We start from the raw sequence: 17,987 nt of genomic DNA on the forward strand, positions 1-17,987 counted from the left end.
TTTGTTGGAGTCATCTCATGACCTATGGCAATGTGTAAAATGATGACTGTGTGTGTTTATTGTGTACTTTATGTTAAGTGTTTATTACGAGAAGCCTCAGCCTCAGCCTGTGGGAACTGTCATGACCCGGCTCAAAGGCCATGGCAAAAATGAAGGAAGCAGCGTTTGAAGCCAAAATAATAATTAATTTATTATAACGGTAACGCAAGTAAACAGACTAAAACGTAGAGTGTGGAAGTCAGCAGAGTCAGTAGTGTAACGTGAGTGTGTGGCTGCGTGGACAACGGATGAAAGCGTGTTGCATGCAAGAAAGCAATTGGGCAAAAGAAAAGAAGCTCCAACGGGTAACAGGGTGGAAGCCGTTTTAAAGGGCGTGGAGACACCGGGCCCAGGTGTCACCAATTCCACAGATGGTCTGCAGCCACGCCTACAGGAAAACACACAAAACACAGGGCAAGACAGACGCAGACAAGGCCAGCAGACCATCACAGAACAAAAAACAAAGGTCCTCCCAAATGCATGTTACTGTGACCTAGTTACTGGATTGACAACTTGACATTGATGAGTGTGTTTGGTCTGGCATCAAGCCTCACACTGAAAGGAAATCAACAAGAGAGTCTATACATCATCAGCAACGCAATTCAGGCCATGCCAATTCCTCAACCTGCCTGTCAGATTAGTCACTTGGGAAAAGAAAAATATGACCTCTATGTTTTGTATGACCAGTTACTTAACATGCCTTGTCTATCTCTGAAGGGGGCAGGGGGGACAACATGATGACTGTGATAACATGATGACCGTGTGTGGTGCTGTTACAGTAAGTGTTTATCAAGAAAAGCATTTTTCTCTGCAAGCCCCTTTTTGCCTAAACTAACTCCACAATAAAACAAACTAGTTCAATAAATAATAATAACAATAATAGTTAAATAAAATAATGACTTCATACCTATTACCAAAGCCTCTTGTTTTCACAAATGAATGACAATCATGGGCGCTATGAGCAGCAGAAATACTGCTTTCAGGTCACCAGAGCTTTTGTGTGTCCTACAGTTATGGATTGTTTGTATAATATCTCATCAGACCTGGCATATGAACCCACTAAGGGTTTGATGAACTATTTAAGTTGTCATGGCCAAAGGGTCAAAGGTCGAGGCTACATGTGGTCATGCAGGACATTTTGCTCAGACACACTTTGCCATATCTCCTACACATGCAGGGATTTAGCCGATGTTCTCAAATGAGCTCATAAACATTGCATGACAAGTACTCAACGGTCAAATGCATTTGAGGTAAAATAAAAATTTGATCGCAAAAAAAAATGCATTTGAGGTAATGGCTGGCGAAGGCATACTAACCAATACTTTGTGTCAAGTTTAATTTCTTTAAATATTCGTTGATTTATCTGCTAATTTCAGTAAAACCTTTTCAGAGGTGATATTTTACTGCCATTAATATAATAGAAAATAACTATAGGGAAAAGACCCAAATGCAATGATAAATACACAATGGGAATGTGGAAGTGGGGAGGATACTCTAATCAAAGGTGTCATTCTCACACATTTGCACATTCAGAATGAACATCATAATTCTGCATTGCACTTTGTTGTTTAATTGTTTGCAATAATTACATTTATGTCCCCTTATTGGCTAAGCTACTTCATAATGTGTTAATCATTTCCTGCTATGTCCTTTGTTTTTCACGTATGTTTACATCAGGACTATCTAAAGTATCGCAATTGCATTCTACTCTGTTACACCCTGTGAGTTCCTCATTGCCTTGCATTTGAGAGCATTTTGATAAGACATACATAAGCACTTTTCTAAGAGGTGTGTTTCATAGGTGTTGAATGCACACAGACTAGATTGCATATTCTGTGGGTTGTACATTAATCTCTGTATGTAGACCATATACTGTAAGCATTTAGTGTGTTTATGGTCTATTATCTATAAGCCACGTGAGTAATGACATCTCAAGATGTCATCTCTTCCAAGATAATGTGAGCTGTGGGCTTTGAGGTGTTGAGTTTCTTTAGAAACAAGGAAACAAGGAACTTTTCTGGTAAATTGGATTAAGCATTGTTTGTATTGAGGGAGGAATCCTAGCATGTCTTATTTTCAGAGGCTCACAGTTTCGATTGTTAATGACAAGCATACCTTTGAAACATAAACCAGAGTTGGATGACATCCCAGATACTGATGTCATCTGAAACGTGGCTGACATGGCTCTCAAAACATCTTTTGAATTCTTTGGTATTATGGTCCAGAACTTTTTTTATCATTTTTGTTATTATGGTCCAGAACTTTTTATCATAACTAGTCAGCACGCAGTGGCGCCACCAGAACATTTTAACAGGGGTGGCCAGAGGAGGCCATTGCAAATCCTGGGGTGGCACACCAAAACTGGAGGAAGTATTTAAATTAACAGTAGGCTACACACTGTAGTATCACATACAGTATATTAGTCCTTTGAGGCCTCAGCTATTACACTGTTATCTTGCTGTAAGGGCCATATAAGAAGACTTGGGCTCCAAAACGCTATATCCTCCATTTTAATGCATGCATTTTCAAAAATCTTTTTTTTTAATTTTGTTTTCGGAACTGTAATTGAGTAAGTGTTACTCAATCAAAACAGCACAATTGCACTTTTATGGATATTACCTGAAAAACACAAATAAATAATGAGAGAATAAAGAGATCATAATGCCAAGCTATATCATTTTCAAGACAAGTCTAGGCTACCCATATCTGGGAAAGTATGATGTGATCATGCTTGCATATATTCTATGTCAGCCTCTATATTAAAGCAACACCAAAGAGTTTTTTGTACCTTAAAATAATGTGTCCAAAATCGTTTCAGTTATTCATCAACTTGTAACAGGGTGAACGCCACTTCTGCATTAAACTTTTGGCCCCTCTATCGGCTATAACCGCACTATGTAAGTTTGCCAGATCGGGTAGCGGATCTGTAGTTCGATGGAATGAGACATAAGAAACTACAAATTTGACTTGCATCTGATGTCGCAATACATCGTACTTTAATAAATCGTGCAACATATTCTACCTTGTCTGTGGACATTGTTATTTGCCAAAGCCGGTGCTGGATAAACAAATAGCGTGCGTGCGACAGAGGGAAAGTTCTTTGGTGTTGCAAAGGAAAATACTTTGTGTCTGCATCCATGTCACCTGAAGCATGCTGGTTGAAATATATATTCAAAAGCACAGTTGATCTGCATGCCATGACCAACTTTTGATTCTTTGATTGGGAAAGCAAGTTCATTTTTGGCTGCTGTTACATTAGAATTCCAGCCCAAATTTGGATAACATGTAGAAATTTGCTGCAACTTCAAAACCAGATTACACAAGATTCGCTTACTGTACAGAGGAATGCATTACTGTATATCCTCATGTCCGGTAAGGTCTGCTGTTTATTTTGATATATGGTTTGCTATGTGTTGACTAAAGTGTTCGTGAGATATACCACCAAGAGTAATGGGTGTGGAGATGGAAGTGCTGTGTGCAGACTGGAAATATGATTACATTTCACATATAGTACCAGTATATCTGTTAATATGTTAACTTTCTCGCGAACCGTTTAGCACAGCACCTAGCTGCTATCGGAAAGCCCAGGTTCCGCTCTTCCACGTGATATCTGTGTGATTTATGTGTGATAAGTACTCTGTGAGCAACTCAACAGAGAATAATGGGTGTGAATTTGGACACATTTTGCGTCTGTCGGCCACATAGTCAGGGGTGGCCACAGGGGTGGCCAGAGTTTATGTTGTGGTGGCCGACCCCTGGCCACCCCTTCGTAGCGCTGTCACCAGTGTTTTTTTTTTTTTACTGTGGTGTGTTTACTCCTGATTTTGTCAATCATCTCATCTCTTATATGTGTGCTATAATATGGTAGGCTTACTTGTGGACATTATTACGTGTTGTATTACGGGGCCACATGTTGGCTCACTACGTCACTGGCAATGAGCCACACCACCAGTTCCAGTTTTGATAAAGACAATAGGTGAGTCATAGTAGAGGCGGGATGTTTGCCAAATAGAGAAATAAGAGGCTACTGTTCTACCATGTTTAGCAAGGCAGCATGTTCAATTTTAAGCTCACAATACATAGCTCTTTTGCTATGGATTTGCAGGATTTGTCAATTATAGAATTATTGAAACGAAAACCAGAAACATTAAAATGCTGTTTCTGTTTGGAACAAACCAATTGGGAAAATATTCTGGTTCAAAGCCCTGCACTGTATACTGACTGAAGAAACAAATTATACACATGGGCATAAAAAAATCACGGATGAACATGAGAACACATGTACATGCACAGGAATGATTCTGATTCTTAACTCTTTCACAACCAATTACAGAACTCCACTCCATGTCATTAACAATCACAAAATGTGTAGACATACAAAACTATTAATCTAATATCTTTACTTACTTCTGTGTTTACAATACTACAGTACCTTAATAGTCATCTATCCTTTCCAGTGTGTAACTATGGTGGTGACTATGAGCAACAGGTTTGTATTGTGCAAACATGGTGCCATAATTGACAAGACCTGCATTTACACATGATTGCACTGACAACTATATGCCTACAGCCCATTTCAGGCAGAAACATAGAAATGGTATAATTTACATGGAAGAGTGATCAATGTTTACTATTTTTACTTTTTCAGTAAAAAAAATCATTGCGTTTGAATAATTTTTTAATTGTGTATGCTGGAGACTGAGAGATGTGCCCTGAGGCACAAGCATTTATTAAACATAATACATGTTTTCAACACTGTTGGTCCGCATTTTGAACAATTCCTTAAACAATTCCCTGTTTCTTTTAACAGTTAGTTTTAAAATTTCCCACTTTAACACTTCCTCCATTTAACACTCCCCACTCGCCTCCGTGACCTTTAAGAGCACCGAGTCAATATTTACACACTTGAATTTCTGTGTCAGTTAGGAAAAAAAAGCATTGTCTATACCCCAACCCCCTACTTAGTTCCAGGTTTGTTTGAATATCTCTAGGAAGGTCAATTTGGACAAGTAGCAAGATCTAAAATCTTTCTGTAACACGACCAGGAAAGGGATCCTGATTATTTGTTCCTTTTCCTCATTGGTAATCTTGTGTAGACCTCTTTGTCAGAGGGGAGTATTTTATGACCATTCCAGTACACGTTGAGGATATCAAAAGTCAAACATGCTTTCTTAACTGGAGAAATTCCCACAGTATCCATACTTTTTTGAGCAATGTCTCAGGAAGGCACTTTTGTTGGGAACTAAGAATCCAGACTGTCAGGAAACCAGTTACCAGAAAGAGTAATGAATGAGGGGGAAATCATGAGCTATTGTGAGCTTAAAAATGAACGTGCTGCCTTGCTAAACATGTTAGAACAACAAACTCTTATTTCTCTGTTTGGCAAACATAACATGCAGACAGGGGCGCCACCAAGGGGTGGGGTGGCTAGGGTGGCCGTGGAAGACAGACATGTTCTCAGTATGATTGGACCATTAAAAGTTTGTACTGCATGCCAATTTTAATCCTATGAAAATGACCGAAAAACCTTCCCTTGTTTAATCCTTAAAATCTTCCATCCCATTATATATGGAGAGCTCACATATTGGCACAACATTAATAAAGTATAGCATGTAAAGAAAAAAAAGGACTGATACCAAATGTGTACGAATAGAAGTTTATAATGTCAGTCTTGCACAAATCTATAGAGAATCAATGAGCATACCATACCAACCTGCAATGGTTCAGTCACACTGAGAACATGTTTGTCTTTCACCCTACAAAATGTGGGCTGCCTATGAATAATACTTTTCATTATATTAATGTCCAAACATTGCTTCCCAGATAATCTAATTTTCAGGATGTAAGACTAAAGTAATTTCAAGGGCTGAAAATAATGTGAAGACATAGGATTTGAACAGAAATATTTTACAGGCCTTGGTTTTGGGACCCATTTTTGATATAGACAACCTCAAATAAACCTGAGATGTTGTTGCAACAACCTTATCTGATTTGACATGGAATGACACTTGTGTCATTGCCAAAAATGCATGCACAGATAATGGCATGCAATGAGTGAAGAGGAAAATGTGTAAATTTCCACGGAAATACACCATTGTTTAAGCATCCTACTGCATTGCACGTGATTCCTTCAAATACCTTTTCAAAAGCTTCTATCTTCTGAGACCAGTACAAAGCACCCAATGCAGAGATGGTGCCATATGGTCAAATACATGACAGAACTTTTTGGAGATGAAAGAGAAAGTGAAAATGAAAATGAAAAATTAAAAATATAATATAATATAATAAGCCTAAAGGTTATATGAATCATGAATTTAGTGTGATAACTAACTGAATAAATAAATAACTGACTATATGCAGATTGTCTGTGTATGATGCATGATGACACATGCATGATGTTAATACAGTTGCCTGGTTTGGATTTTCTTTGGTTTGAGAAAAAAAAACACATAACTCACCACCTTTGTGGAGGCACCTTACTGGAATTTTGGAGGATCACGATAAGGTGGGGAGATGGAGGAATGCCACATGTCAACACGTGTGGGTATTTGGTGTGCGCCTCATGTTTCTGCCCCCAGCCTTGGCCTGCTCCTCTCCCAGAGAGGCGACGGCAGCGAGGCTGGTGCACATGTCTCTGCATCACGTTTCAGGAAGACGATGAGGATGTGCGCGACACAGGCATCCCTCTCTGTATGTGTGAATGCCTCCCTTTCTTTATCATGTGAGATGCCATCCACGGGTTGTTCCAACGTTTTATGATGGACAGCCAATGGTATAATATGCATTTGACAGGACTTGCTCTTTTAAATTTTTAACAATGTAAAACAATGTCTGGGCAGCATGTTTGCTAAAGAGTATAGCACATTTCTCCTGGTCTATTTCTACAGGAATCAAAATATAGATTTAGTTTTGTACAATTCCAACCATGTTGTGTATGTACTGTGTAGTATGTGCTATGCAATACTTTCCCTGTGTAGATGGTAGCATTCAGGCCTTACAGGATAAGCGCCTCAAGCTCAGATACCAACATTCTTGAGGCAGCCAGGCAAACAGACCGACTTCCCTGAATCGTAGGCCTATGTAAATAGGCAAGTGAAATCAAACTCTTTGTGTAACGGAAACAATAATAAGAAATGACTTTCCCACAACTTTCCCTGCAGGTATCGTTTATCAGGCATCATTTTCATTTCCAGATAGTATGACAGAAGTCATGAAAGTTCCCAGGTTCACAGTGGTATCAACTTTACAGTTTTTTTCAACTGCTTACATACAAAATTTTAGCTTGTCACACAAAAACACCAACCTCAAATCTGCAAAACCATACACTAATTGTATAGTGTTTGACTCAGTTTTCAATTTCCTAACACACATTTTGCAAAACATCACACACAATTCTCTACCTAACACAGAAATCTAACAGGAAGTAACTTATAGTTTTTCAAACACAACCTATCAATATGCCTCACTTATTCGCCACTTATTCACACTCAGCCCTAAATGTACAAACAGTCATTACTTTACTGAACACCATCCGATCATTGCCTTAGTGTAGGCCTATGAACTCTGAACCTTTCAATCTGTCCCTTGAGGATTTATGGATGAAATGTTCAGAACCAATGCAGATACTTTGAAATGAAAATGAATTAGACTTTAGCGCAATGTTCTACAAAAAGTGGTCTTAGGTAAAACTTGTCTTTTGTCCCCAAGTTACCATTAGCTTGTGTTGTTTTCTGTGCCTCCGGAAATGCCTTAGGAACGCATATGTTTGTTTCTGCGGTTGAAAGGGTATATATAAATATATATATATAATAGGCCTATGAATATACACACCCAACGGTTTGCAAGCGGAGTGCATTACCACCACCATCTGCTGGACTTACAGTAGGTGTAATGGCAAGTGTACCCTTTAGCCTCGTTCTGGCCGCCGGGTGAACAAGGCGAATTAAGCAGTCATATATAGATACTGTAGATAGATAGATAGATAGATAGAATTGTATTCATCCCCAAAGTGAAATTACAGTGTTCCAGCAGCCATATAAACACAGCACTCACATGTACATACATACATACATACATACATACATACATACAAATTATTCTAAAAATATTATTCCTCTTTCTCTTACAGCTTTGCCGTATATAGCCTCCAACTGAAAAGAGTTTTTTGTTTGACCAGTAAGTTGTGTAGTGGATGTGAGGTTTTGTCCAATATATTGAACAGTTTGTGCAGCATCCTTCACCACCAACTCCAGGGGCTCCAGAGCTGTATGTCTGTCATTAGTAAGTACATGTGAGTGCTGTGTTTGTATGGCTGCTGGAACACTGTAATTTCCCTTTGGGAATGAATAAAAATAAAGATAAAAATAAATCTATCTATCTATCTATCTATCTTCTATCTATAACTGCTTAATAGTGTCTAAGACCCAGTGGGACAGCCTGGACTTCGAAGAAGAACAATGGGTGGATGTGAGGTGGTTGTGGTCTATCTGCCAAGTGGGGGCAGTTGCTGTGGAACTGTAAGCCTCATGCACATAGTAAGTTTTTTTTCCTCTCTGGTGGAACAGTTCACAAATTGCTGGAAAGTTGGAAGTATTGCAGAGAGCAACATGGTTAAAGTCCTCTGAAATCGCCATGAAGGTATCTGGATGTTGTGTGAGTAATTTTGAGGACCAACCTAATCCCTTCAGCCTCTCGGGCTGGTCTTTGCGTCTTGTGGGGCCTCGATCTTGTTGCCGTGTACAGAGTACATATTTGTGATAGGTTGTATGGGGCTCTATCACGTTCTGGATTATGGGCTGCACCATCTCCTCGTGGGGTGCTTTAATGAGTTATGGAATATGTGTCGGAGTGAAAAGATAGTCTTGAGATGACAGAGAATGTGTGCTTGCTTTGTGACCTGTTGCTGATTAGATCATAAACGGCCACAGCAACAAAGAGGAATGAGAGAACCCATAACAAGCATGGAGGGGTGTTGGTCTGGGAGGCCAGACACTACTGTTGATTCTTCTGGAGATGTTGTGGGTTCAAATCAAAGAAACACTGATGAAAGAAGGTGCCTGCTTGATGACACCAGTGAAATGCTCAAGGAGGCTGCTCTGTTGTTTTTTTCCCTTTCATAATTACCTGATCCCAAATCTCCACTAGAGAGCGCTCTTCTCTCTGATTGCATAGGCCTTGCTGACTTCTTTCAGCCAGCCTTTATACATTCCTCATTGCTCTCACTCTTCATGGGGATAGCTACTGTTTTGACAGTTAAAAAAATACTATGGACTATTAACCAACTTCATTCGCAAAGGAGAACTATATCTATAGTATGGCCTTCCTCTGTGACCCACTTCAACTCCAAAGGACGGAATTCCTTTTGTACACTCAAGAGTGGGGTAAAAAAAGGACATACAGTCTGCCAGTTGTATTATTTTTTTACACCGTCACTGAGAGATACGATACACGGCAGCATGTGCTATTACATTTTAAAGTGGATTTCAAGTGCCTTGCAGCTAAAACCAGATACGTATTCAGGCTGTGGTCATCCTTGATTATAGTTTGGAGTTGTATAAGCAGGAATTGAGCAAGAACGCTTAAGCAAGGGAAGAAAACCCATAACGCTCATGTTTACCAACAATAAAGACCAAACAAACACACGGCACCCTGTGTTTAGATATTGTTTTTACTCCATATAGCTTTTTTTGTTCTTTCTCTCATTCTTTTCCACACAACTCTAGGATCAAGCTCGCACAACACACATCACGCACACAACCACACACTCAACCACACATTCTTCTTTATTTCTCATTTGGAGAGAGTTTTAATAACATGGCACCTTTAGTAGGATAAGCTCAGTGGCAAACTGGTGCTTTCAAAGGCAAGTAGACAAAATATCTCTTTTCATGTGAGTAAAGGTAAGACATTTGAATACTACTCTTTACATAATAAAATCTCGCTGTGAAGTATCTATGAAACTCTTTGACGTGGAGGCAGAAAGCTACTGCTATGTTGCATAGTTAGAAATGTTAGGAGGAGATGTGTGAGAATATTTTTCTTTTTTTTTGTACAAAATGAAAACGGAGTAAGGGGTAAACGGAGCAAAAGCCATGAGCTGAAGAAAGGTGTCGTAAAAAGCACAATGTCATTGGCTTTTAGCAGCTACACAACATCTCTCAACTGCATTGCAGACCCTCACACCTACTCACTCCCCCAATTATCTTACACCATCTCTACTTATATCTCTCTCTTTCTCTCCATCATTCTCTCTCTCCATCTCTCTTTTGCTCACTCTTTCACACACACACACACACACAAGCATGTACGCACACACTCACATACACACACAATATTGATCTTGTATAATCAGTCAGAGCTCATTCCACATATCTTATCATTGTCTCTCTTTCATAATCGTGCCAACACAATGCTGAGTCCTTAGCAAAAAAATACTGTCAAATATCAATGAAACCACTAGGCCTCCCTCCCCTGACAATCCTTAACATAATCAATCTCTATCTCTAGGGGCCCGGAAGCCCGGCAGGCACACAGGATCATGGGACAATAGGAAGTGTGCCAACACAGTCTTTCATTGAGCTAAAAGTAAATAAGAGTTCACTCCAGCCGCCGGCAAAGTCTGAGGCAACCCCTCAGCTCTTGTTGTTGTACAGGAGTCGACGAGCACAAGCCACAGCAATGAAGAGTTTTCCAGAAGAAGAAGAAGAAAAAAAACAGCTTCAGCTTAAAAAAAAAAAAAAAAAAAAACACAACAAAAAAACGTTTAAAACCACACGAGGAAGCCAGTCACACACTGCGCCACCTGCTGCCCATCTCTGCTGCCAGCGAGAGAGACGCTGCAGATCAGAGCTCCACACTGGCATGTTTCCACGGCCAGCCCAGACTCTCTGTCTGTCTGTCTGTCCGTCGTCCTTTACATAAAAAAACAGTCTCAGACGGTGCGTTGTCATGCTGCATCGGGTAGCTAAAACTCCAGTAGTACTCCTCCTCCTCCTCTTCCGCCTCCTCCTCGGCCTCGGTCAAGAGTCCCTAAGAGGCCGCAGCCTCGAGTCAGTCTGTGCTGGAGAAGCCAACAGGCCAGCCGGGGTCACCGGAATTCGTAGATGGCCGCGCTGTGTTCGGGGACATGGGTGAGGTTCAGTGACTGATACCTGTTGATAGCAAACAAAAACAAGAGTGTGACCTGTTGATAGTAAACAAAAACAACTGTGCAAGCGATCACTGTAAATGTAGAGCATTTTAATTACTGTACCTACATCTTTGTGGATATAACAATAACAATGCCCTCCTTCGTAGCCTTAACATTAGACTGTGTTTACTGTCACATCGGCATTACACTGTACAAGCTTGGCATTTATCTCATATATGTTCTATGTTATTAAGTAACTGTTAATAGTAAAATTGTCTATGGAGAATACTGCATGGTGTCTTACATTATAACCTCAAAAATATGCACCAGCCTACAATACCGTACCGTACTACAGTACCAATAATCCATTTCATGAATTGAACAATTATAATGGTCACCCTGATTGGAACACTGTCACACAAACTCTCATTGTGCTACAAATGAAAGACAAATGCTATTAAATTACCATTCTGAACTTCTGTGGTAGTAGTAACCCTCTATGGTGGCGGTGGATTTCTGGAAACAGATGTAGTAGAAGCCAGCAAATGATGCACCACTGATGTCTTTGATTGTGTGATCTGGAACCAGGAATTGCTCCTGCAAATGGTGTGTGAGAGTCAGACCTAATGTAGACTATTCAGATATGACGGCTTCTCTGTGTACTTTATCACAATATGTGGCACTGTCATAAGATGGCCGTGTTGAATAGTAAGGAGAGAGATTAAGCTATTATTCCATATTTCCTTCTTAGCATTTAATAACTGCAGAGTGCTTTGAAGCTTCCATCCTCACCTTCCATCTCATGAAGATGTAGTCACTGTTCTTAAGCTCCTCATAGTCAAAGTCGTCCGAGTTGAAGGTTTTTGCGTACTGGTAAAATGCCTGGAACTTACCCTAGTAAGCATAGACCATTTTTATGGAAGAATCATAAAAGGACAGATTAGTCAAAACATATCTAAGCAAAGTGCTATGTAAAACAAATGTGTTCTCATAAAATTCCCCACAGCAAGTTAAACCAAATGAAATGGGAACATTATGACAATGTAATTGCTGTGCATTGTTGTGTGTTCCTTTCCCTACTCCTTTACTCAATGTCACTGTACTTCTCAACAGCTTCATCACTTTCCCCTTCAACACAACCTCAAATCTGTTTTTTTCTACCTGTGTGATGCTCTAGTAATTCTAAACAAGCAAGATCAATTGAGCCCAAATTCTGCATGATTCCAATAATTTGGGGCAGTCGACTTGCTATATTTAATGTGAATAAAGAGTTGGAGTCAACAGTTCTTTTTTTAAGATTACATGAGAACTAGTTGTTAAACCTCCATTTATACTGCAATTATACATTTTATAATGTCTAAAACTAACATTGCAGTAATTTCCTTTGTCCCTGCTTCTGTAAGTAAATATGTGTGATATTTTGCTCCAGGCAGCCAGCACTCCTACCCAGTGTTTCCGATCTACATCTTCATCGGCATCCCACTTCCGCGTCAAGAACGGACGCTTCATACTGATGATCTCCCCAGCAAAGAATGTCGTCAGCATTGGGTACTCCTGTATGACATGGTAGCAATCAGCATTTATGTGTAGAAATCCAAAAGCTCTGTAAGATTTTTTTGTGAAGGAGAACCAACAAAACAAAAGCACTGTGCACTGTGGTCAAGCACTGTGGTGAATACAGCACAGGTTCAAGTGTGTGTGATGACTCATGTATCAATAACCACTGATGGCATCACCATAATATGTTTTTAACTGTGATGTTGTGGCTAGCAGTGCTTCTCCTCGCCCACCTCTGTTAGTCCTTTAATCTTCAGGTACCCACATAAATAAGAATCTTCTATGGTGACATGCTGAAAGAGAAATCAGAAGTCAATGTTGGATATGGTTGTGCTTCTGTGTATCCCTGCTGGTAATAACTCAGGTATTAGACTGTAATGATCGTTCCTGTCGCTTACTTTGAGGAAGCCGAACAACGCTTTGATCTGAATTCTAGATATTAAATGGCAAAAAAAGAGTGGAAAATATGCTCAGTGTACAATTGCTTTTCCACAAACCCCTATCAACGCGCAGCGGTCAAAATTCAACGTACCATGTCTGATGTGAGACATTTGTGAGACAGCTTAAACCGGGCTACAGATAAGTTACCCGCAGAAGCAGTGGTACACGAATTCAAATTTGACACCAGCAAGAAGCTGGCTCATGGATGTCCCTGCTGTCAAATTTCGTCTGGTTGGTGCTAAGTGCTGAGCAGACATGACATTCCATAATGTCAGTGTAAGCTCGGGCATAAGCTATCCTAGCAAAACAACGCAAGTGTTAAGCTTTTTGCTAATGGGAAGATCAACGTTACCTGCAAAACAACCTCAACGTCATAGGAATTCCCTTTGCTCTTCTGATATCCACGGAATTTGGAACCGCTGTACAGTAGCGATGTAATTACACCGGGCTGCTGAGTGTTGATAGGGGGAGGAGGGATAAGCGAGGCCGAGGACATGAAGGCCATGGAGGTGTTGCTAGAGTGGCCAGCACAGACCGGCTTTACAGTTAGGACGCAAAACACCAGCCGCTTCAGTTACGCGTCCGGTTGATGTTGACGATATACGCACTCTGAAGGATTAAGAAAGATCTTACCAATACAAAATTCAACTAAAACATGCGGTTAGTTCATTAAGTTACGTAGTCCCGAGTTGGGAAATGGGCGAACCCCAACGCAACGCCATAAGGCAGCATGTATCTTTAGGAATTAGACGAAGGAGTTCACTGCTTCAAAGAATTCGACTTTGATTGGTTTATTTCCCGAAATGCTTCTTGGGAACTCTAGATGCTGTAGTTTTTTTTTGCCACGCCATCTGTCAAATATCTTTAGACAGTTCTTCGGATGATGTTGCTGTGATGGATGTTTGAGATGCACCTCATACTTTTAAGCATGTTGAACAATTTTGTGTCAAACAATATCAAAACAATATTACATTCCTTCTAAGTACACAATCCAATCCTCAGATCCTCTGTGTTGGTACAACCTTAGAAAGAGGATGCATAATGTTACTTGTCTTGGAAGATGCATGAGTGTTTATATGGAAGAATCATAAAAGGTACTGTTTCATCAGTGTCATTTACACCTCAGCAACTCATCGTTTATATTTTAATATTCAAATTATATTTATATTATAATATAAATATATTTGTACTCTTTTGTGATTTGTTTCTTAATCATTCATTTAAAAAAAAAAAAAAAAAAATATATATATATATATATATATATCTTCAAGTAGAAGTGCAATTTGTTGAAATATCGTATAAATTAAATAATCTGAAAAAAAAAAAACTTGACTAGACTACTAAATATGTCAAATGTTGTCATGGTCAATCTTTGACTACAGTTCCCACATTCAAGCTAATACGATATACCTTTTCACATCCGGAAGGTCACACGCATGGAGTCTCGGAGGTGACTGTTGTGGGAATAGATTGAATGGAATACTGTTGTCAGGTTTCTTCTTTCAGTATTTAAATTAAGTCATTGGTGTTTTGTGCTTTAGCGTGAGAGCTACTTTAGTACAGAAATGTTTCATTCGTCCCTCCGGTAATTTCTGGTCAGTAAATTGATCAGCTAAATAAGCATAAACTAGCTAGCTAAGGCTAGCTGCAGTGGTTACTACTGCAAGGGCACTTGGGAAGCAATTGGGAACTATCGTTTGCTACTTATTGATTGCAAGTTAGCTGCAGCATTATACTGAGTTAATTCTCTTGGTACGTGTTTTGGGAAAAATATATTGCATACATATTGCATTATGCTGCGAAGTCTTGTGGCATTGCATTGTCGGATCGGCCAAACGGTTCTGTCTCATCAGCGACATAATGTTCAGCAACATCAAAATCTGATCCATCACCTGCAGAATGCTAGATGTTATGGCATGGCAAGTTCAGGTAATGTATGAAATGTCAACAGAATAACCAGCTGAAAGATGAAGAATGCATGCCATATTTATGGAGAGGAGAGACATTTGAGCTGTAGAGCAACGCAAAGACGTCGTGATGTCACTTAGTTCTATGCACATCACATGCTCTTTCATGTTCTTGATCCCATCCACAGAGCGGAGGAAATTCTACGAAGATGTTTCTATTTCTCAAAGTGAAGGTAAGTACAGTTATGCCTAAGTACATCACATTGGTTGGTATTCAATCAGTCAGTAGTCAACAGTGAAATAATGCAATGGCAGCTATGCATTACACAAATAGATGTCTCAGTCTCTGTATTTTCTCTGCATTGGTCCTGCCTTCAGGAGGAATGTTTGAGATCAATCTAGACCGCCGAAAGCTGAAAACTCCTGGAGGCAAACTCTTCACTGTACCCAATGAAGCCCTAGCAATAGCTGTGGCAACAGAGTGGGATGCTCAAAAGGACACACTCAAGTTCTACACTATGCACCTGGTGAGACTGATCAATACTGGCACATGTGTGTGAACTGTGGTCTTCATTCTGTAATGGGCCTTCTCTGCTGCATGCCTCACTGTTTAGCGCTGTTTTTTCAGTCAACTCTGTGCAACACAGCCTTGGACAACCCCACCCAACGTAACAAAGAGCAGATGATTGAAGCCGCCCTCAAGTACCTGGAGACAGATACTATATGGTAAATTCAGATTCAATTATGAATCTTGTGTTTCAAAGGAATATAATCATTGTTTAGACCGTGTGTACTGAAGATTTTGCATTCCTTGTGCAGCTAGATAATCTTGTACAGTAAACACAATGTTACATTCCTTCTGAGTACACAATTAAATCCTCAGATATGCTCTGTGTTTGGTATAACCTTAGAAAAAGGATGCATAATGTTACTTGTCTTGGAAGATGCATGAGGCTGGTATCTGTTGTTGTTGTTAAGCTACAGAGTTGAAGAACCTCCAGCCCTGGTTGAGCTGCAGAACAATGAATGGAACCCAGTAATGGAGTGGATTGAGAAACGGTAAACCCTTCTTATGCCTTGTTTTGCAAATAACAATGCCTTTGACTTATTGTTAATGTAAACATATGTCGCATGATTTTGTCAGTGTTTTTTGATCAACAGAACCACCTTGTATGAACAAGAATAATGTAAATTGGCTGACGGTAGCCACAAATAATAAATATCAAAATGTGTTTTATATTTTAGTTATAATGTGGTTATTGGTTCATCATCAAATATAATGGGTCCAGAAATCCCTGAAGAGACGAAGGACACTTTTCGTCAGCATCTAAACTCATACAACTTTTGGGCTTTGACAGGTTTGTTCAGCGTGCTTTCTTAATGAACTGCTTTGACATTCATATGCCATATGGGGGCGCTATAATGCCTTTGTTTTCAGTTTATGCACACCCCATGAATTTGTGTAATTTCAACCGTGTAATAAATGTATAATAACTGTGTGTACTCTGACTTTCAAAAATAAATTAAAGAGATAAATAATGCTTTTATGTTGCTTCTAGGCCTGGAATATGTGATCACCCAGTTGAAGTCTGTAATCCTGTCCTTTGGGATGATTGACCGCTACTTGACAGTGGAGCAGGCTGTGCTTCTGTCACGCTTAGAAGAGGAGTATCAGGTAGTTTTTTAATCTCTGATTCCTCTGCTCTTGATGCTGAAGGATCAAAAGTCAAGTTTATGTTATGCTTCCTAAACTATGGTGTACAATGCAGTTAAACTTGAAATTATTAATTCATTTCTAACATGCCATTGACTTTTCACTTAATCCATTGATTGAGTTATGCTGAATGCACAGTTGAATTTATTGATTTTTTTATAGTTCTGCCATTCACTGTTAATTTGTAATTTACAGAATAACACCTGTCAATGACATTACATATTCAATACCTTTGAATGAAAGCAAATAGGTCAACATTGAACTTCAAGTATTCCTGTACAGTTGAATGTACTCACATTTCCCTTTGCTCCACAGATCAAGTACTGGGGCAATGTGGAATGGGCGCATGATTATGACATGTTTGAGCTGCGAGCACGCACGGCGGCTGGTGCGCTGTTTGTCCAATTGGCCTCTGAGAGCTCCACAGTCAAACGCAAAATCCTACAGGACTGACCTGCGCTTTGCTGTGGGTGGAAGCACATACGGAACTGTAACAACATATACTGTAAATAAAGTGATTTGGTTTCAAAAATGAAATAGTATTTCATTTAATCCACATTCTTGGAACTAGTTGAGGAATGAATTTTTTTTATGTTGGCAGAACATTTACAGTTTACAGTAATGATATAGTCTTCTCTGGCTACAGTGGTTTGTTTACTGAAAACAACTGCAGGCTACTGTTAAGGTGATGATACAGGGGGCAGCTTTTTGAGCAATGTTGCAACCACATAACCAATTCCATTTGATGTACATACTGATGATTAAAGTTATTTAGAAAATATCAGTGGGAAAGTGCCAGAACCACAATTTGTAGGAATATTGTCCAGCAACATCACTCAAAAAGTTGTCTTGTGTATCATCAACTTAAGGCGTTCCTTTTACTCCAGGTTTTAGAATGTTAATTTAGACTTGCAGACCATTTGTATTTGAGAGAGCATTAAGTGAGCTCAGCATTTATGTAAAGAGGTGTGTCGAAGATAAAAATGCAATAAAATGGTTTCTTATCAGAGATGATAACACACCCAGCGTGATATGTCCAAGGGAGAAAAGTGTAGACATAAGGCTGTATGTTAAATATCCCTTTTTACAGTCACTACCTAAGGAGGCCACATACGTTGTATTTTGAAAAGAATTTAAAAGCATTAGTAATGTTACCCACTGGAGTTAGTCGTGATTGACGTGGAAACAGCCTAATCACGGC

At 39.5% G+C, this 17,987-nt stretch overlaps 2 protein-coding genes across 2 annotated transcripts; one reads left to right on the forward strand and one right to left on the reverse strand.

Moving 5' to 3' along the window:
• Nucleotides 1-9,688: 9,688 nt before the first annotated feature.
• On the reverse strand, nt 9,689-13,930 carry gid4 (GID complex subunit 4 homolog). Its single transcript, XM_048233879.1, has 6 exons — nt 13,518-13,930; nt 12,958-13,017; nt 12,614-12,721; nt 11,960-12,061; nt 11,634-11,764; nt 9,689-11,189 (listed from the first exon to the last, which is right to left on the reverse strand). The coding sequence occupies exons 1-6, from the start codon at nt 13,668-13,670 to the stop codon at nt 11,126-11,128; spliced, it is 618 nt and encodes a 205-aa protein (XP_048089836.1). The 5' UTR covers nt 13,671-13,930; the 3' UTR covers nt 9,689-11,125.
• A 634-nt stretch (nt 13,931-14,564) lies between these two features.
• Nucleotides 14,565-17,323, forward strand: atpaf2 (ATP synthase mitochondrial F1 complex assembly factor 2). The gene is made up of 8 exons (XM_048233494.1): nt 14,565-15,094; nt 15,261-15,305; nt 15,451-15,599; nt 15,701-15,798; nt 16,051-16,131; nt 16,318-16,430; nt 16,632-16,747; nt 17,102-17,323. Exons 1-8 carry the CDS (start codon nt 14,959-14,961, stop codon nt 17,237-17,239), a joined length of 876 nt encoding a protein of 291 aa, XP_048089451.1. The 5' UTR covers nt 14,565-14,958; the 3' UTR covers nt 17,240-17,323.
• The last annotated feature ends 664 nt before the right edge of the window (nt 17,324-17,987 follow it).

Source organism: Alosa alosa, chromosome 22 (genome assembly GCF_017589495.1).
Source record: "Alosa alosa isolate M-15738 ecotype Scorff River chromosome 22, AALO_Geno_1.1, whole genome shotgun sequence".
NCBI classification, from domain to species: domain Eukaryota; kingdom Metazoa; phylum Chordata; class Actinopteri; order Clupeiformes; family Clupeidae; genus Alosa; species Alosa alosa.